This window comes from Prosopis cineraria, unplaced genomic scaffold (assembly GCF_029017545.1).
Source record: "Prosopis cineraria cultivar Desert tree isolate PC_DT_omini unplaced genomic scaffold, ASM2901754v1 PC1, whole genome shotgun sequence".
In the NCBI taxonomy this organism is placed as follows: domain Eukaryota; kingdom Viridiplantae; phylum Streptophyta; class Magnoliopsida; order Fabales; family Fabaceae; genus Prosopis; species Prosopis cineraria.
This window is the reverse complement of record NW_026555332.1, coordinates 13,958,417-13,980,328: the sequence shown is the minus strand read 5'-3', so window position 1 is coordinate 13,980,328 and position 21,912 is coordinate 13,958,417. Positions and strand designations below refer to the sequence as shown.

Genomic DNA, 21,912 nt, shown 5'->3' with positions numbered 1-21,912 from the left:
CTAGTGCTATGTGAAATATGTGTTTATTTGCTTAATTGCATCTGTTTACAATTAATATATAACTGTAAGATTTAAGTGAAACTTGGTTATTGAGTAGTTATACTCACCCCTTAATTCTTAATATTTTCAAGACCTAGCTTATCAGTCCGAACTAGGAAAAACATATAGAGGCTTAGGATTGGTGGAGTAATCCTTTATATGCCTCTCTTTTGTTATTTACATATGTATTTGTTAATGTCTTTGACAACTAGGATTAATTGTCATGATTGGTGCACTACTTACATGATTTTGTATTCAACTAGTGTATTTTGTGCCCTGAGTTAGTGAGTTTTTACTGTGAACCCATGGATAGGGCCAAAATACTTGTGTAAGTAGAAACATATGTATTTTTGAAAAATATGAATGAAATAGTTGATTTTGTGCAATTTTTCCTCCCCCTCTATGTTTTGTGAAAATCGGGTTTGAGTAGTGATTTTGTAAAATAAGCATTATTGGTTGAGTGTGGTGTATTGCACAAATCCATAAGAGTCCATTGAGTGTGGGCGGATGGTTTGTGTGAGCTATTGGCACATGTGGTTGAGTTGGGACACTCCATTTGAGAGATTTTGTAAAAATATGGTAGAAATAGGGTTTTGGTGTCCAACTTCTTATAGAAAATGAGTTTAAATGTGATACTTATGCCATTAGCTAGAGCTAGGAGAAAGCTCTGTGTAGACATCGAAACCATCTCAATCGGACATTGGACGGAGATTTGGCACTTGTCGGAAGTTTGCTCCCTGTGCTATCAAATGACAGCACTGATCTCTCAAAATTCATGTAATGCACCACGGCGCATGGCATAAAGGAGACACGCCGTGGCGCATGAGCCGTAAGCCGCAACGCACATGTCATTTTTCTACACAGAAATAATTTTTGAGTTTTAAAACTCATTATTTAATTCTCAATTGATTTCCAAGCTTTTGTTTTTTTTTAACTCTAATTTATAGTCCTTAAATTATGTTTGAGATTTGAATTAGCAAATTGGGATTTCTATAAAATAATTTTGAGAAATTTTTTTTTTAAAACCTTAGATTACTATGATTTTAAATTAATTGTGGTTTAACCTCAAGGAGGTTATATATTGTAATTTTAATTTGGTATAGAAACACTTTCTTCTGTCCCAGTTAATTACAACTTGTTTGAAAAGTGGAAAAAAGATAAAGGAAAAACACAATCATTTGCTACTATAATTTATTATTGGATTTTGATTTTAGTTTATATATTTTTTTTTATTATTTTCAATCCTTATAGTCCTTCTAATTTAATGTTATTAGAGATCTAAGGAACAAACATAGCACAATCTTGCTAAAATTATAAAGACTAAAAATATTAAAAAAATTATATGGACTAAAATTAAAATTTGATAAAACTATAGCGACAAATGATTATATTTTTTTCAAAAAATAAAATCTCTCTCTCTCTAGCACTTCTCCCTCTCTCTTTCTCCTTCTCTCCAATCTCTTAGTAAGCTCTCACTAAAAGTGTAGAAAGTGATTTAAAAAAGAAACACTTTCAAGTGTTTTAAAAGAAACCACCAGCATGGATAATTAGTGTAGAAATTCTATATTTTCTACACCCTTATTTATATAATGAATTTAGAATCGATAAAAAAAATATTAATGTTAAGTCATGTAAAAGGTCATTTGTAGCAGTGAACGACTAACCCATTTCAATTATTATTAGAGATATTTTAATTGCAAATAAAGATAATCTTTTCAAAGCATCTCTTTTTTTTTTTTGTTGGGGGGGGGGAAGATTTTCAAAGCATTTCAACAATTTAAAGTTTTGAATTGTTATAAATGTTTTCACAATATTAATTAACATGCACACGCCATTTCTTTGATTAGCACGTGACATGTTAACTTCACGCGCTAGATAAAGATAATCTTTACAAAGCATTTCTTTTTCTTCTTCTTTTTTTTTGGGAGCAGATTTTTCAAAGCATTTCAACAATTTTTTTTTTTTTTTGGCCAACAAGCATTTCAACAGTTTTAAGTTTTTAATTGTTATAAATGTTTTAATGTTTACACACATGCACACACGCCCTTTCCTTGATTAGCGCGTGACGTGTTAACTTCACAATTTCTTAGCTCCAACCACTATTTTCCGCGTGGCCCCTCTTCTGCATTATTCCCTTATGGTTGACTGTTTCAAAGTAACGTTTATGATGATTTTACAATTACACGCATCCCAGAATATAATTATGATTTTTATAACAAATTTAACATTTCAAAATATATAAAAAATTGACAATAAAGTTTCTTTTACGAAAATATTATAATTTTTTTAAAATTTTTAAGAATTTTTCTATCAATCAAATTATTTTTAATTTAAATATTAATTTCTATTCACAAGTTTTGTTATAAAATTCACAACTTATTTTCTTAAAATTGTAAAAATTCAACAGTAATTTATAAATTTATATTTAAAATCTTAATGTTTCTTAAGTATTACAAATAATTAGAGCCAATAATTTAGGTCAAGCTCAACAGGCCAACCCGAACCTGCCTGAAAAATTTAGACCCAAGCTCAAATAAAATAATAACTTTTTATTATTCGAGCCTATTCAGAGTCCGACCCCAATAAACCCAAAAAAATTCAAGCCAAGCTCAATCGGATTCGGGCTTGGCCTAAATACCCGAATAGAAAAAATATATTTTTAAAAATATATATAATATAATAAATATTAATTATTTTTTAAGTTTTATATCATTTTATTTTAAAATACCATATATTTGAGTATATTACTATAGTTATTTTAAAAAAATAAAAATATTATATTTTTTTATTTTTATAATTTTTAATCAAATAAAATATCTCAAATTTAATTAATTAAATATATATTTTAATATTAATTTTTATACTTTAAGACTCAATCTTTTTAAGAAAAATTAAGGCATATAAACTATTTTCTTGTCCAAAAAATTATATTTTATATTTTTACAAAATAAAATAATTAATTTTAAATTAAAAATAATTTTAAAAATAAAATTTGGGCATTTACAAATTCCAGCTCTACTACTAAACAAACATAATAAATAAACTAATATTTTTAGATAATTATTTGATTATCATCTACGTTAGACTTAATTAAAAATTAAGAATGAACTAAAGTAAATACCCTTTATATATATAAGACTTAAACAATATAAAAAGTTAAAGAAAAAATTTAAAAAAATAATATTTTATCCATAATTAAATAATTTTATTTCATATAATATAATGATAGCTATTTTCTCATATTCTTAAAAATAAAAAATACAGTTTATCTAATAGTTGTTAAAAACTTTAAACTAATTAGGACAATAATTTTAAATTAGTGGTCTAACTGTAGTTGAATTAAAATTAACTTGATTATAATTAAAATAATATGATTAAATTAAAATATATAAATATTTTTATATAACTATGATAAGGGAAATATTTAAATAAATAAGACATCAATTTACAAGTAAAGGAAACATTCATGAATAAATTGCACATAATACAACAAAATAGTAACAGAGCTATTTAAGTACTTAACTATAAAGTTAATAAGTTATTATTTTTTTATTCCTTTTAAGTTAAAAAAATATTTTATGCTTAATAAAATTATTTAAAAATTAAAATTGATTAAAAAATAAAAAAATTAAAAAAATTTGGGTATTTGGGCCGATCCGAATAAGCCCAAAGCCTGAAGGTGTTAGGACCGGGCTTGGCTATATTGGCTTTTTAAAAAAAATATGATTCTTTAAGCCCGATCCGAATAAGTTCGGCCCGCCTGAATTATCAGCTCTACAAATAACAATTGTCATTCACAAATTTTGTTCTAAAATTCACTATTTTTCTTTTTAAAAATTGCAAGAATTTAACAACAATTCATAAGTTTGAATTAAGGACAATTTGATCATTTATGTTAATTTTTTAATGATAAAAAAATTTCTAAAGACTTCATGAAAATTGTGATATTTTGAGGGTCTAAACTGTTATTGTTAAAAAGATTTGATCTACTTTTCTGATAAAAATATGTTTCATTAATGATAATTTTTTAATATTATCTTTTTTATTATATTCTTTCTCTTTAAATGAAATATTAAATAAAGGGCAGTTTTAAATATTTATATTTTTATTTTAAAAAAATAAGGTTATAAAGTATACTTAATTAGCTTTATTTGTATGAGTAATTTTATCTAAAAATATTTTATAAATTGATAAGGAGTGAGTATGATTTATGTGATCAGATTTCATGCAAAATGCCAACCTATTCGGTATTTTTATTTTATTTTATTATGTTGGTCTAATATATAATCATTACTGTCTTACATGCATCATTGTTATTGATGTTGATTTACTGGAAATTAAAATCAAGTGAAAATATATAATTTCAAATTTAATTTAAAAATACATGAACTATAAATTAAATGAGAATATGAGAATTCATTTCAAACCATGGTATGTTTCTTAATCTAGAAGTTTTGTTTTTTGGCGCGTTTCTGACTATTTTATTATTTCACACGAACCTTACAAATAAATATCATTAAGAAATTATCAACAAAGATAGAATTATAAATAGCATAGCTTCCCCCATAAACCCTCCACACCCAAACCAGTAAACACATATCATCGTACTGAAGGCCCAAAGAAAACCAATCACATCTTATTCACAAACCACCATGTCTGACGGCCATCACCACCACCACCACCACAGTAACCACCGCCACAAAGAAAATCCGGCCGGCGAGATTGATTACAAAAAGGAAGAGAAACACCACAAGCATAAGGAACGTCTTGGAAAGCTAGGAGCTGTTACTGCTGGTGCCTTCGCTTTGGTAAATAGTACTGTATATATCTTTCAATACACATATTAATCTGCAATTAATAATCTTTGTTCATAATCATGTTTAATGATTTGAGGAAACGAATTAAACTATTTGTGCAGCATGAGAAGAAGAAGGCGAAGAAAGATCCAGAACATGCACACAGTCACAAGATAAAGGAGGAGATCGCAGCAGCTGTTGCTGTTGGAGCTGGTGGATATGCCGTTCACGAGCATCACAAGAAGAAAGAAGCAAAGAAGAAATATGAAGAGGCTCATGGAAAGAAGCATCATCACTTCTTTCATTGATTTTATTAACTTATCATGAATATATAAATATATATATGGATTTGGGGATCTCAACGTATACTTCTCTCTTGATTTATTATACATGCTCTCCTGGTTATTACAGTACTCTGTGTTTCTACACAAAGTAACCTTGCACAATATTACGAGAGGACACGTGACAGAACAAATGAGGAGAGAAGCTGAATTCAGATTTGGATTTGTAATAATATTGTTTGTGATTTACTTTTGAAATATTGATTGGTGTTATTTATATGCTTCGTTTGTGTAGTATAGGAATTTAATTAATAATATATGTGATTTATCATTTATTTGTGTTCCTTTATATATATATATATATATATGAAATACATATTTCTGTCTCTATTCGACAACTCTTTTCTAGCATTGTTCTAGTACATGATGCTATCTATATATATTTGATATAGACGGTTTAGAATTTACATATAGTTAAATAAATTATGCATTTAATTAAAACATTTAAGAAATAAGACATATAAACTGACAATGAATATATATATATATATATATATATATATATATTATTTGTAAAATTATTTGTGCTCTAAGATGCACATACCCGAATCTCTGTACAAATTCTGTAAGATACAGGTAATTCCACTCTATTTACAATGTCAAAATGTTTAAAGGTTGTAAAAAAAAATTTACATCTAATTAATTTTAACTACTCTTCTTAATAGGAAAGTTATTAGTATGGTATATCATAAGAAAGAAGCCCAAGAAGAAGACCAAAATGAAGCTCACGGAAACACTGCCAAAAAAAAAAAAAGATATTTAGAAATCTCTCTCATGTGTGCTTGTGGCATTTGGTTTCGGTGCTCATGCGTGGTGCTCATCACCAAAATACCACCTTTTTGCAGTGTTAGCTTTCTTTTGCTTTTTTTTTTAAACCACACATAATTAATAAATATTATAAAATTATTATTTTAATATTTAATAAATAAATAAATTTAACTTATTAAAATTTGATCTAAACAGTTCAAAAATATACTAAAAAATTAAAATTGTAACTTTTTTTTTTGCACAATTATCCATCTATGAGAGATAATATCATTCAAAGTATAGTCAGGTATTAGATATAAGTACTTCTCTTAATAAGAATTTAAATATTGATTTGTTGCATGGTAAAAAATTAGCTCATTTGGCTAGACCCAACCTCTATTTTAAATTTTTCAGGTTATTTTTTTTATTATAATTCTGAACTGTACAAACCAAAATTTATATATGAATTGTTCAAGTCAAATTTTAATAAGTTAAATTTATTTATTTATTCAATATTAAAATAATAATTTTATAATATTTATTTATTATAATAATATAATTTTGTGATTAAAGAAAAGAAAAGAAAAAAGCTAACAATGCAAACAGCGAAACCGAATCGGTGTGTGTATTGCCTCTGTAATTTCTTACTTAAACAAAACTGGGGTGGTTATATGAATAATCCATGGTTTTCACTTATAAATCTTCATTTGCTTCAACACTAAGATATTGCCTCCAGTTGCCAATATTTTTTATCCTGCTGATTTTGTTTTTATCTTTATTTTGTAACCTTTTTATTTGTTTTCTTAATTACCATCAAAGGACATCATCAAAAAAATAAAATAAAATAAGATGGTGACACTAATTACTCAGAGAAACTGTTTTAAACAACGTTATTTTAGCAGACAGTTTCAGATTTTCACATTGCAAGTTTATTAATATTACTGTTGGCTCTTATATATAATATAATGACTTACCTATTATATTGTAATTGTAAGTAAATTAATTTGCAAACCATGCTAATTTGGCGGAAAAAAAAAAAAAGGCTTATCTTTTACTTACTAAAGCAAAGAAGCAAACACTGAGAAATAAGAACCGAACCAAACCCGGACGATTTAATGATCAAATCATCAAAGTATCAAACTAACAAAAACAGAAAATGCAAAAGGACCATATTTAATTTTTTTTTGTTTGAAATAGTGAAACTTTATTATTGACGAAATATAGGAAACATATTAAGAAGTTGTATTGTTAATAACTACTGAAGACGGCTCAGGCGAATGTATCCCTGGCTCGTCTTCGTCTCCGCCGTCACAATATCCCAACAGGACTTCAGCCTCTTGCACAGTAAACCCTAGCGAGCCGAGCATCGCCGGCCAACAGTCGTGACCCACCACCCTTATCGCCCGGCAGCAGCCTGGACCCAAGTGCGTTTCGCCACTCAGAAAGAATGATATAACCTCGCCGGCGCATGCCTGTAGCTGGAACAACGAGTCCCAGCACTTGTTTGGTTCCCCGCCGGCAGCCGCGTCCCCGCCAGCTACTTTCAACCGAGCCGCAAGCATCTTGCCGAGATGGCTCGGTGGCCGTGACCGTACAGCAATGGTAGTACTCGAAGCTAGAGACAGAACAGAAAGGAGGAGCATGAAAGTGAAGAGCTTGTAAGAGGACGAAGCCATTGATATTAGGGTTATCACAGAGAGAGAGAGAGAGAGAGAGAGACTAGATAGTGTGTCTCAATAGCTTTCAGGGGATGTAGCTTCGTAGGATTTTTATATATAGCATGATGGTGACGATGTATAAATGTTTGGTGAATGATGGGAAGGTTGAAGAGACATGAAACGGATGTATAAATGGGCAATGAATGAAATGGTGTGCATTATTATTTTTTTAAGTAACGCATAATAACAAGTGTTTTTAAATAATTACAATTTCCGCTAATTAATTGCTGTGCAGTAGGACTTTAATGTTGAGATTTGAGACTACTGGAATTCCTGCAACTGAATCCTATATTTTACTTCCAGGTTTGTTTCGTCTTCACCTATATATTTATATATATATATATATATATATACTGATAAAAAGGAAGACACGTCTTCACAGCTTCACTTATCTATAAGCGTATATTTAAAAAATATATATATGTATGTATATGCCCTAGCTATATATTCCCTCATGTTGTAAATTTAAAAGTTTTTTAACATAAGAGCATTTTTATCTTAATACTTCCTCTGTTTTTCTTTATAAGAAAAAAAAAACTGTATCACACAGTTTAAAAAAATAAGTTAACTATATTAATTGTATTTAAAAATAAAAAAATTGGACAACAATATCCTTTATTAATTGTATTAACAAGCCTTCATTAGTTGCTTCTTGTGACTGAAAATAATGAAATTCTAAGGGATAATTTAGGAAATGTGTAATAAATATTTATTAAAAAATTTAATTTTGTTTATATAAAAAATAAATTAAAAGTAAAAGTTTCTCTTATAAATAAAAATGAAAGAAATATAGGAGTATAAGACGATGTTAGAGTAATTAACTTTTTTTAATTTTATCCCTTATTTATTTATTATGGTTTGAATTCCTATAAAACAATTTATTTTGATTATTGATAGCAAAAAAATTGATAAAATTATAAAGCTGTGTACTTTTTCAACAATTTTTAGGATATACTTTGTAATTTTTAATAAGCATGGTTAAATTTGCCTTCTTATGTTAAGGATATAATAGGAAGTAACGCGTAAGTCTTTTCTTTTTGGCCTCGTGATACTTTATAAAAAAAATAATAATAAAATCTCTTTAAATTATATAAATATTATTTTGGTCTCTTGAAATACCATAATACGCCTGAAGTCTTTAAAAAATTTTCTATCATTAAGAAATTAATATAAATGATTAAATTATCCTTAATTCAAACTTGTAAATTACTGTTGAATTTTTTTAATTTCAATAAGAAAAGTTGTGAATCTTAAAACAAAATTTGTGAATGGCAATTGATATTTGCAACACTTGAGAAATATCAAAAGATTTTAAATACAAAATTGTGAATTGCTATTAAATTCTTGCGATTTTAAAAAGAAAAGTTGTAAATCTTAGAACAAAACTTATAAATGATAATTAATATTTAAATTAGGGCAATTTGATTATGTACACTGATTCTTTAATGATAGCAAAGTTTCTGGGAACTTTAAAAAAATTATGACATTTTAAGATATTAAAATGTCATTTAAACAATTCAAGGGATTCTATTATCATTTTCCTACTTTATAAAAGTTTGTACAATTTTGCAACGCAAAATTAATGAACAAATATTGGGATATTTTTGCTAATGGGCTGGATTTTCTAGGGAGGACAAGATGAACAGTGACAAACTTAATATCTATGGAATTTATGCCCACAGGTCTGCCATGTTGCTAATAAGAAAGTTAACTATTCGTGACAGACATACATAGAAGTTTTAGGACAGCGTGGTTTTTAATTTCAATAATCATGTTTAAAAATTTAAAAAAATAATTGTGATCTCAAGGGAAAGAGTTATAAATTCACTTTATTATTTTTTGAGTGAAATATAATTCACGTTTCATTATATATATGAATACAATTGGTTCTTACAAATGTTAATTGGCTGGGTTTTCAAGAAGAAGAAAAACATCTGAAGGGGCCAGAAAGCCCACTGACAGACTTAACAGTCAAGCCCGGGATTGAAAAAAACAAAAAACTTCAGTCAATCAAATTTGTCTCAATTTTTAATTTAGTCATTTAAATTTAATTTTTATCACGTTAGTCCTTTTCACTATTTTAAATAAATCATCATATTATTTTTTTTAAGATTTAAAGCACAAATTAACAATTAAATTAATATAACATGTAAAGTATATTAATGACTTAATATGTATATGTCCTTAAATGTGAACAAACTAGCTTTCAAATCAATTTAATTTTCATCAATATAATTCATTAAGCTAGATTTTATTTTTTTAAATTTTTGTCTCTGTTCCTTTCATACTAAATAGTTACACTTCTATTCATTAATTGACATAATTGTCATTAATATTCTATAATTTGTATCAACAGTGTTACCTCATCTTTAAATAACAAAAATAAAATCAATAATAAAAATAGATTTAAGGGATCAAATTAATAAAAATTAAATTTGAGGAATTAAATTGATAATTGAGACAAACTTAAGAGACTTTAAGTTGCATTATCCCTTTATTTTGTACCAAATAAAATTAATTAATTAATGTATAAAACATACAAATTTTTAGTAGACTTTTCTATCACAATCATTTTGTTATTGCAAGCTCTCATAATCATTTTAGAAGCGAGAATAGCAATTTAGAGGTAAAAATTCTGTGTTCTTTGTTCTTCCTTGCATTTGTATGTTCTTTCACATGCGACTGCCTTTATTTTTTCTATCAAGAATAAAAAGGTAATGTCAATGATACAAAATAAATAGGAATAAAAGTATCCAATATTGTCCATTCTACAATGTTTCGATCACATTTCAAAAAGGCTTTTCTTCAAGAGCGAAATCTTGCTTCTCACAAAAATTATCTCGACTTTTATGTAAAAGGAATTTTTAGGTGGACAAATGCAATAACTAAATAACTAAACACACTGAATTTCAATAGAAACTCCAAAGACTTTTAATTTGTGTGTGTTTGTGGGGGGGGGGAGATAAGATAATTGAATATATATCTTTAATTTCATGCATATTTTTAGTTATTGAACTTATTTTTCAATATTTTGACATAATTTTAACCACGTTAAAGCATGTGGAAACGTTGAAGGAATAATACAAAAAAGTTGCATATGAAACCCAATAAAATGTATGGAGAAAATTTTAAAGAGTGAAAAAACTGATGAAGTTCAACATGAATCACATTAATTTTAGTTTATAATTAGCGTTGCTTCCAAAAAGTTTAATTTATTAACATTTGAAAAATAAATATAATTTGGAACGATAAACCGATCAACGAAGTGGCTGTAGTTTAGTGGTAAGAATTCCACGTTGTGGCCGTGGAGACCTGGGCTCGAATCCCAGCAGCCACACTATTTTTATGTAGTTTTTTGATTATTTTTTTACAATAAATGATGTAAAATACTTAAATTCATTTCACAATCACATGATAATTTATTATGAAAATCAGATCTGTCACAATGTATTAAATAATTCTATTTTTATTTTGCGTTGATTAAAAATTTTAATAATAAAATAATTACACATTAACTTTTATCTTGATAAAATAAGTATCTAATTTAATACAACAATAAATCCAAATGATTATACCAAAAGGACGTGTTTATATCGTTTCAACTTGGTTTAGTTGATGTTGACTTTTGTGGAGTAGGTTCAAAACTCTGCATTTCTTGTAAACTCAAATATTAGCTTCGACCATGGCAATGTCTAATTTATGGAAACAATTAAACATATAAAGTCTGCTTTGACAGTGATCATTACTTATTAGTAACTTCTTTCGTTGGTATGTCTCCATTAGTGCAATACAAGTTTATTGAAATAAGTCAAAGCCTCTTAAAAAGAAGACATCGTTAGGTAGATGAGATAAGTATTAGAAGTTGCGTATAAGTAATTGTTAAAATAAATAAATTTATCCTTCAAAACTATATGTATTGATTTTTTTTTTAGTATATTCGACAATTGTAAATTTTCGGGATTCAAAAAATTAAAATATCCCCATTTTTGGGTAGGGGAAAAAAATGAAAACTTTACTTGGTTCTTGTATATCTGGTCCCAAAAAATTTTAGAAATAATGTAACTTTTAATCCCTCATCTCAATTATTAATTTGGTCCCTCATGTTTAATTTTTATCAATATAATCTCTTAAATTTACTTTGCTTATTGATTTGATCCTCATTGTTTAAAAAGGAAGTTACACTATTAAAATTTGTTAACATAAATAACAAAACAAAACATTAATAGCAGCCATATAGATTAATAAAAAAAAAGAATAATTATTTAGATAAGAAAAAATAGACTATGAAATTTGAAGAAATAAAAGAACAAAACATAATGTAAGGGATTACATTGATAAAATTAAATTAATTTGAGGGTCAATTTATTATCATTTAACTATAAATACATGTCAAGTCACCAATATAATTTATACATTAAATTATTTTAAGAGTTAATTTATATTTTAAAATTTAAAAGACTTGCATAATAGTTTTATATATATATAAGGGATCAGATTAATAAAAATTAAACTTAAAAGATTAAATCAATAATTAAAATAAATTTGAAGAATTAAAAGTTGTAGTACTCTAAATTTTATGATGCATGGATATGAGATGATAAAAACGATAATAATCTGCCACATGGGAATGAAATTTAGTTAGAATGGACCTATTTTTTTACTCTATATATCTCCAAAAAATTAATCTCTACGCTATATGGGTCTTGTAAAGAAATAATAACATGCTTTTGTGATGTTTTTAGATAATTTGAACTTGTATAGTCCATATAATTTATTAATGTGGCAAATAAATTTATGATTAAGATAATAAAACTTTTAATCCCATAAATTTACCTTAATTATTTATTTGATCACTGAAAATTAATCCTTTTTAATCATGTCGATGCCTAAAGTTTCATAATCATAAACAGTCATTCCCTATAAATTGAAAGGAACGTTGGGTGAGTCACAAAAAGGGTTGTCATCAATTGAAGTTACTTGTAAGCAAAGGTGACTGACTTTTATAAATGTTTAGGTTGAAAATATATAATTTTAGACATACATATGGTATAACTTTATATGGTTATAAAATTTCATAAACTTAATTGAAAAAATTTAAACTTTAAAGACTAAATATATAATTGAAAAAATTACTGCCTTAACACTTCAAAGTTAATACGTTGATAATCACAAAGATGATATTTTTATATTTTTATTTTGATTTTTTAAGTTTTATAAATGATTTGTTATCTAAAAAATTTTCTTAATTATATTATAAAATTATTTTTAATTAATAATAAAAAAATAATTGAGTCTAGATATATTGTAAAATTGGCCCCACCCTTGGCTCTTGGAAATAATAACGCGCCAATAAAATAAATTTTCATACTATTTGTTGAGGTTTGCCATAGGCACGTGGAGGCATAAATGTTTTTTTTTTTCCTTTAAAGTAAAATGATAGGTGGATTCTAAAACATTAAATTAATTATAGTTATATCTTTGACAGAATTTTTCAGACATAACTTGAAAATGTTGATTCAAATAATTGTAAATTTAAAAATTTTAATTAAAAATATATATTTAAATATTAAATATAACTCTCAAATTGTAACAAAAAAAATTTTCATAACCATTTTAATTGATATTTACATCTTATTTTTAAAAAATTTTGTTGAAACCTAACTATCATTGATTCAAACTTTTAGAACTTAAATGTTATTTTCTCTTTTTTAAAGCCTTTATTACTTGCTTAATTTGCTCCCCAAGGCTTTTCTCAAAGCAGGCTTAGCTGCACCCATTTAAGATCCCTGGATAATTCAAATTTAATATTTTATTTTTTTAAATGTAAATTTAATATTTAATTTTTTATAAATTAATTATTCAAACATCTATACTTTGAATAGTGCAAATTACAAGTTAAATAGTTTATATCAAACTATGCATTTAAATAATCAATTTATAAAAATTGTAAAAATTTAAATATTAAATCTGGATCATTAATATTAAATTTAGACTATGCAAATTGATAGCAAGACTTATTAAAATTTTTCCAATTTTTATAATTATTTATTTTAATAAAAATAAAAAATAAAACATTACTCTAGATCATCTTGATTATCTTAGGTGGCATGCAACGGAGACTCGTTCAACAAAAGCCTGGAGGGGCAAAGCCAATTCCGTAACTAAGAGCAAATCAAACTGGACCGGGCAGGAAGATTTGAAATTTCATTTATTTAGTTTTCTTATTTTTTGGATTCAGAGAATTAAAATACGGCCCGCCATAAATTCGCGCGTTATAATACATGAAGGCAAAGCCTAAAAGCTCGTGGGTTATACTTACGAGAATCCGAAAGTTGCTTTCAAAACGACACCGACACGGACACCGACACCGACAAATACGTCTCCTATCAAATTTTCTCAATTCTACTTAATCCTCTGCTAAACGACTTTGCGCTTTTTGCAGTTCCGAAAACGACGTCGGACACACGAGACAACCACCTTCCGGCTCTGCCCCTTGTTATTTATTTTAATTTTTTGATCATTAAACATTAATTATTTATATTTAGTAATTGGAAACTATAAAATTTTTATTAAAAATATTAAATTATAGTATAGTAAAAAAAATTTTAAATAAATAATTTGGAAATAAGGTACTTCCTCTGTTAAAAAATATAATGTATTTTTAATCGAATCTCACTTCTCAATAAAGTAGTTACCTACTTTTTAACTAACCATATCTTTCCATATTTATCTCTACTAAACAACGTATAATAAATATAAATTCATTATCAATAAGAAAACTTTTAAGAAAAAAGATAATAATTTCACCTTGAAAAATAAAAATACCTCATATTTTTTAACATTTAACTCTTCAAAAAATACCTTACATTTTTGAATGGAGAGAGTATTGTTTAAAAATCATGTAAAAGAAAATAAAATTATATTAAATCTAAAAGAAAATAATACACGAATCACTAGTTTAAGAGCTGATTATTAAAAGTGTAGTCAAATTATAATCAAACTAATCATAAATAAAATATTTTATTAAAATAGTTAAAATACTAATCTAACAATTTGTCAGTTTAATCAAACGAATTAACCTAAATTTTCATGCTATGAACGTAAGCATGACAAGTAAATTTGTTAGCACAATAATTAACGTATCTAAAAAATGGTTAATTTTAATAATTATGAGACTTTTTACAAAAAAAAAAATTTCTTACTCCCTCCATTCAAAAATTTAAACTATTTTTTAAAAAAATTAAATATTCAAAAATATAAAGCATTTTGAATTTTTTAAGATAAAATTATTACTTATTTTTTAAAAATGTCCCCATTTTATATATTACTTTATATTTGTTAGGATGAAATATCATATTAAATGAGAGTAAATATAAAAAAATAGATTTAGCTTAAAGACAAGTAATTATTTTACTAAAAATTTAATTCAATTAAAAATATTTTATATTTTTTAATAGAGAAAGTAGCATATAAAATTACAAAAAGCATGTTTCTAATTAAAATGAAAATCATTTTAAAAAATATAAAAAATTTCAATAAAAATAAACATAACTACGACTCTTTTTTAGTGCAGGAACTATTTTTATTGCATATTTTTAATTGAAAATATATTTTAAAAGATAATAAAAAGTTATAAGCTTCGTGTTTGAAACTGAAAAACACAAAATGTACTTTTTCTTTTATCATTTACTTTCAGTTTTTACGCGAACGGACTGTCTTCTTCCCACCGACGAAAACAGTCCACCTCACCCAACGAAATAGCTGTCACTCACTTCCTTACGTACTAACGTCTTTGCGGGCCATCCAATCATAACTCAGTCTGGGGCCCACACGCTTACGTGTCCTAATTTAGCATACGTGGCGGTGGTCATCCCAGGAAGTAGTAGGACCTTTCGGCAATAATCCTTATTTTATTGGGTTAAAAGTAAAACGAAATTTCAAAGAACCAACGGTTACTTCCTCGTTAGCCACCTGGAAAGCCAACGGTTACAAATGCGCAATCCCTATTAACATATATCTATATTTATATATATATATATATAAATTATTTCCGGAAAATGCTCTTTTCACGGATTACTTGTTTCATTGTTTGTGTTTTTCCCCTGTAAAAAGGCAAATATATTAACAAAAAGAAAATGAAGTCTACAAAGTAAGTGTTAAAATGGGTTTATTAAAATAACTAGAGAAAGCAGGAAAAGGCAAAATATTGGAATCACATTTCTAAAAGATATAAGCATTAAAGTCCTGTGGAGGTTTTGAGATGTCCTGATCCACAAGACGCTAATGATTAGAGCAGAAGCAAATCCTTTTATTATGTCTTATCTTTAAATTTCATAAACTCACATGATCTTTAAAAAGATTCAAAGATAAATTTTTAATCTTGATCAAGAGGCTATGAACACAAAAAGGTAAGAAAAGTTGTGAGGAGATAGCTTCGGATCTGTAAAGTAGCAATCCAAACCATCTCTCATAATTCGAAAATAAATGGATATAGCACAAGACTTTTCCTCCTTCTTTTGAAGATGGTAAATTGAATTTACCAATTTAAAAAATAAAATTGAGTGTAAGGGTTGTCAAAAAAAAGTGGAGATCATTTTTCTATGAGTGTAAGGGTTGTCAAAAAAAGTGGAGATCATTTTTCTATGACCCTCTAATGTGTAACTATCTTTGCATTACATTCATTATTCCACCAGCATGCACCTTTGAGATAGAAACATTATTCATGAAAGTGCCGAATGACCTATGCAATTAGAATTAGCACTTGAGGAGTTTGATTTCTATTATACCATATCAAATGAAGAAGGTAAATGCTTTCTAGAGTCTGAATCTCCTAATTTTGAATCAAAGATTTAGAAATTTATGAAATTCAAGAAACAAGACCACAACCATATATGCCTAAGAACATGTGGACAATGAGCCAAACCATATGGCTCTTGAGAAGGGACAATAAGCCAAACCATATGGCTTCAAGAATCTTTTTGTTTAAAATAATATATTAAAAAAATTGTTACAATAATTCAAATATACATGGATATAAAAAAAAATTTTAAATTTATTTTCAATTACCCTCGACAACGCTAGAATCTAATCCATTTAAATAGTTCTATTAAAAAATACAATATAGTTAATCACTTAGTAATAAAAGTTTTTTTTTTTGCCAATATAATAGGATAGTTATTTGAGCATGATTTCTTAACAAATATCATCTATAGTTTTTAACATTTAAAAAGTGCAGTTGCTTTGGAAATTTTGTAGCTACTATATTTAAATTATATATGTACAAGATAAATAATTCTTGTATTATTTTTGAAAACTAATTACGATTTAGACATATCCCTAAGAAATAAAAAGTAATTTAATCATCAAATAATGCACCGAAATAATTATAAATATAAGGTGCATTCATGTTAATGAATGTAACAAAAACTGATTTTCACAAAGCAGTACATATATAATAAAAGTTCCTATCTTTAGAGGATGGCTGGAAGAAATAAAATAACAAAAGAATATAAATATTATTTGTCGAAAATCCTCGAAAAGGATACCATAACATACCAAGATTCTCGGACAAAACTAAGCAATTTTCAGGGAGTTGAGACAAAGTCATCTGCTCCAAAAAATTAAATAATAAAAAAAAACTATTATTTTATGAGATAGATTCTATGGAGAAAGTCAGATAAATCGCACTGAAATTAGAAAATGACAATTTAATTACATGAAATGAGATAATCACAATAAGGTCATAAGGGATTTCTTTCAAATTAAATTTATGTGTGAAATTACTTTAATGCCTCTTTGCAACTAAATTTATATGATTCATTAATTTGGTATAAGTGTTCACAAATTTGGTCCTACTAATAACTAAAACGATTTAGGAAATTACAGCTTTTCTTTTATCACAAAAATCCAACTAATTTTATATAATTTACAAATTTGATATAAGTATTCACAATTTTTGTTCCACCATAGCTAAAACAATTTAAAAAAAATTACAACTTTTTATCAGTGAAATCCACTTAATTTTATATCATTTATAAGTTTGGTATAAGTAATTTCAAATTTAGCTCCATCAATGACTAAAACAATTTAAAAAATTATAAATTTTTAAATTGTAAAGAGGTACTAAAGTAATTTTATATATAAATTTAATCTTAAAGGAGTGCCTTGAAATCTCATTGTGACTATTACATTTTACAAGATTGAATTATCATTTTCTTATTTTAGTATGATTTCTATTCTAATAATTATTGCAATGTCATAGAGAATTAGAAGATGATGATGTCAAAGCCTTCAAACTAATTTAACTTTTCTAACCTTAAAAAACAAATAAACAAGCAAATTAACCTCTAAATTATAAATTATCTAAGATCCAAATAAGTTTATTTTTTTGCATACTGTTTTTGTTTAACTTTTAAAAATAATACAATATGATTCCTGCCGTTAATAAAAACTGATTTTGATCATTAATTACAGAAAAATGATTTCAAAAATTACAGAAAAAATCCAAAAATCACATAAAATGATAAAAAAAATTTATATAAATTTTGAGGTCCTTTTTAGTCATTTTTTAGTTAATCAATGGTTAAAATTAACTTATATTATCAATTGGGTACAAATTGTACTATTTTCAAAAATTAAAAAAGAATATTGCACAAAAGATAAGTTTAGAGTGTCAAACACTTCTAAACCTATAATTTAGCGATCAATTTGCTCATTTATCCAAAAAAAAACACTAATTCACATTTGGATATGGCTTAAAATCTCATTTGAAAGATGCAACAATTTATTATACACAACTGGATCATCACAATTGACCACATTTTCATACAAACGAACACTTGCATGGATCAAATGGCTCACTAAGCTAACCATCAAAAATTTGATATCACTATCTACGATACTTCACCTCCAGAATGTAGAGATTTGATGTTTGCTAATAGAACTTAATTTATTTTATCTTGCACGGGGGTTTTTGTGTGACTTTTATTTAAAAAAAGAAAAGAAAAAAAATAGAGAGATGCAACAGTTTGAAGGTTTCCTTCTACAACAAGCTTCTTCAGTTCCTTGTGTATTGAAGGAAAAAGTTGATTCATCTTTATTTGGATATGACACCCAAAAAAAAACTTTTTGGGATAAAAAATAAAATAAAACCTTTTCCATGGAATGAAATTGGGAGATTGAGACATACCCATTCCGTGGTGAGCATCAATTCTATTAGGTTGAAAATTGGAAAAAAAAAAAAGCAAAAAAAAGTTACAATAACTAAATAAAAAATTTCTTAATTTGTTAAAAAAAAAAAGTGAACCAAATAGACCGAATTTAATTTGGTCGGGTAGGAGACAGTGATAGTCTGAAGCTCTATCTCCATTCGAAGGAGAAAGACAAGTTTGGAGGAGAGGAAGAGAGTGACTGTGGGTAGGTGCAAGGGCATATTGGTCATAAAAATTGAATTCCCAGGAAACACGCATTTTCTTTATGGTATGTTTGGATTGCAAGGGAAAATAATAAAGGGAGAAAATGGGAAGAGAGAAACAACAACATTCTGTGGTGAATATCAATTCTATTCGCTTGAAAATTGAAAAAAAAAACAAAAAAATCAAATTACAATAATTGAAGACTTGTTTGGTTTATGTTCTCATTTTTTATTTTAAAAAACTATTTTGCAATAAAAAATTTTATTGAAAAAAAATAAAAAAGAAAATTTATTGGGTCATGTTAATTTAAAAATAATTTTAAAATTAAAAAATTGATCTATAGTGATTGTTACAAATAATTAACGATGGTGGCTTATGATAATTATTAGTTAAGATAACTGTAGTTTTTAATAATTAAATGTAATGTAATTTGAAAATAGGAGAAATAAAATGAAAACAGCTTTATAATATTTTTATTTGTTGTTTTTATTTTGAAAACAATTAGATTCAAAACACTCCTCCAAACAAGTTTTTAATTTTTTTAATTTTTTCAAAATATTATTTTTAAAAACAGAAATCAGATGAACTCTAAATAAAAAATATTTTTTAAAAAAAGATTAAAGTATATATTTAATATTTTAACTTTACCCAATATTTTATTTTAATTTCTTAATTTTATAAAGTATTTTTTTAATCATTTAACCCTAACACCGTGAGTTTTATCCCAACAAATTTTTATATTGAACTTTCAAATATTGACAAAATATTATCAAATATTAATATGTTAAGTTTAATTATTTTAAAATAATAATGATTGACACAAAAATAATTATTTAAAACTAATGATATTAGAGTTAAAAGATTAAAATAATATTTTATAAAATTAAAAGATTAACTTAAAATTTTATATAAATTTAAAAAATTAAAAATATATTTAAAAAAAGCAACCAAATAGATCGAAATTAATTTGGTTGGGTGGGAGACAGTGATAGTCTGAAGCTCTATCTCTATCTCTATTCAAAGGAGATAGAGCTTGGAGGAGGGGAAGAGAGTGATTGTGAGCAGGCGGGCGGGTTCCGTTTGAAAATTTGCCCGGAGGATATATTGGTCATGAAAAATAAATTTCCAGGAGACTCACGTTTTCTTTAGAGTAATAATATTTATATACTTAATGTTATATTTTATATGTACTCATATTCAACCACATCATGACAAGTGGATATTAATATGTTAATTAAATTAATAACAAATATTTATTATACAACAAATAATCTATAAAAGATTCAAATATCTTGATTTAATTGAAAGTAAGTAAATTAAATATATAAGATTAAATATATAAATTTTCTTATTTTTTTAAGCATGTTGATGGCTATGTTTAATGAAATTTTTGCTTTTCCAAGAAGGTCATTTGCTGTATGCCAAAATAATTGGTGATATTAATAACAAAATATTTTTCTCGGCAAAATAAAAGGGCAGGGATATCCTCCCCGATGAAATGATGATTTGTCCCACAAGGCCTTCATATTTGGGAATTATAATATAACCCCTCATTTAAAAAATATAAAACAATTTTTTGAGGTAAGATGTTCTCAAATATAAGGTATCGTGGGTCTTTGAATATGCAACTAATGAAGTTTTTTTAAATATTATTAATTAAAGGTGTAATTATTAAGATTTTTTAATTGATAATACTTTATTAAATAAGAATAAATATAAAAGAATATAATTTAAAAAATAATTAACTAACTCATTGGAAATTTAACTCGGTTAAAAATATTTTATAGTATTAAACGGGATGAGTACTCCCTCTGTATCACACTATAAAACATTAATAACTAATTCACAGTTTTAAAAAAATTAGTTCAAACCTTAATCTTTTAAAAAAAATTGTGTATATTTTTAAATATATCCTCACTAAATATATAAGTATTTTGATGATGATTGCAATGCATATTTCTTTCAGAAAGAGTAATTAATAAAGTAGATATATAATTAAAAAAATTATAAAAACTATCAAATGTTGTATATTTTGGACTAAACATGACTTATAAAATTTGCCTTATATTGCAATTTAAAGGGTGTACATGATTCTTTCCTTTTCACTCTAGTATTTTAGGTCAAATTTGATACTTCATATATCCCTGTTTACTTGTCTTGATTTGTTCTTACATTTTATCTCCAAATATATATTCTATTTTAAATTTTAAGGTATAATTATTATTTGTTTTAAATAATATCCTCTTAAATGGAGGGCATTAAATGTGAATGGTTAAGATCTAAAATATTGTGGCATTAAATTGAGGGGCAAAACTGGAAAAGAAAAAATAATTCTTGCATTGTATTCCTTTTGCTTTCTAATATAAGGTTCATCTAACCACCTTACAGAATCAAAGAGAGATGGTTAAATCATTAACTTACTTTGAAAAAGAATAAATTTCAAATTTTACTCATATTTAAATAAAAAAATTTCATATTTTCATTACATTCACTTTCATAATTAATAATTCTAAAAAATGAGCAATATTGTAAAAATTAATTAATATTTCATTAGATGTCTTATATTAAAGGCCAGCTAGTAATATTTTTTAGAAGGTAACTTATAATAATAAGGATAAGAGAGAGTACATAAATTAAATTTTATTCTCTCTTTAGTTTATGTATGTTTTCCTATGAGAACAAGTAAATAGAGGAAAGAGAAATATAATATTTACCTCGTCCCTTCTTTAAAATTAGCATGAGGGCTTGGGATAATCATGCATTAGACCAACTCTTAAAAAAAGATTCTTATGAACAATGCTTTAATCAAACTCATAAGATATGTGTCAATCTCTTATTAGATTAAATTAGATGGATT

The 21,912-nt window shown here is 26.0% G+C and overlaps 2 protein-coding genes and 1 non-coding gene across 3 annotated transcripts; 2 read left to right on the top strand and 1 right to left on the bottom strand.

Moving 5' to 3' along the window:
• The first annotated feature begins 4,612 nt into the window (after positions 1–4,612).
• On the top strand, positions 4,613–5,451 carry LOC129308570 (abscisic stress-ripening protein 2-like). Its single transcript, XM_054949769.1, has 2 exons — positions 4,613–4,847; positions 4,958–5,451. Exons 1-2 carry the CDS (start codon positions 4,692–4,694, stop codon positions 5,141–5,143), a joined length of 342 nt encoding a protein of 113 aa, XP_054805744.1. The 5' UTR covers positions 4,613–4,691; the 3' UTR covers positions 5,144–5,451.
• A 1,704-nt stretch (positions 5,452–7,155) lies between these two features.
• Positions 7,156–7,599, bottom strand: LOC129317561 (egg cell-secreted protein 1.3-like). The gene has a single exon (XM_054961905.1). It carries the CDS (start codon positions 7,597–7,599, stop codon positions 7,156–7,158), a length of 444 nt encoding a protein of 147 aa, XP_054817880.1.
• Positions 7,600–10,906: 3,307 nt separating this feature from the next.
• TRNAH-GUG (transfer RNA histidin (anticodon GUG)) lies at positions 10,907–10,978 on the top strand. The gene has a single exon. It is a non-coding gene; the product is annotated as a tRNA-His (tRNA).
• The last annotated feature ends 10,934 nt before the right edge of the window (positions 10,979–21,912 follow it).

Excerpts from the sequence above, each read along its gene's own strand:
- LOC129308570 (XM_054949769.1), top strand. The coding sequence starts at position 4,692 with ATGTCTGACGGCCATCACCACCACCACCACCACAGTAACCACCGCCAC. Across the intron at positions 4,848-4,957 it reads CTGCTGGTGCCTTCGCTTTG|CATGAGAAGAAGAAGGCGAA; the intron begins GTAAATAGTACT and ends CTATTTGTGCAG.
- LOC129317561 (XM_054961905.1), bottom strand. The coding sequence starts at position 7,599 with ATGGCTTCGTCCTCTTACAAGCTCTTCACTTTCATGCTCCTCCTTTCT.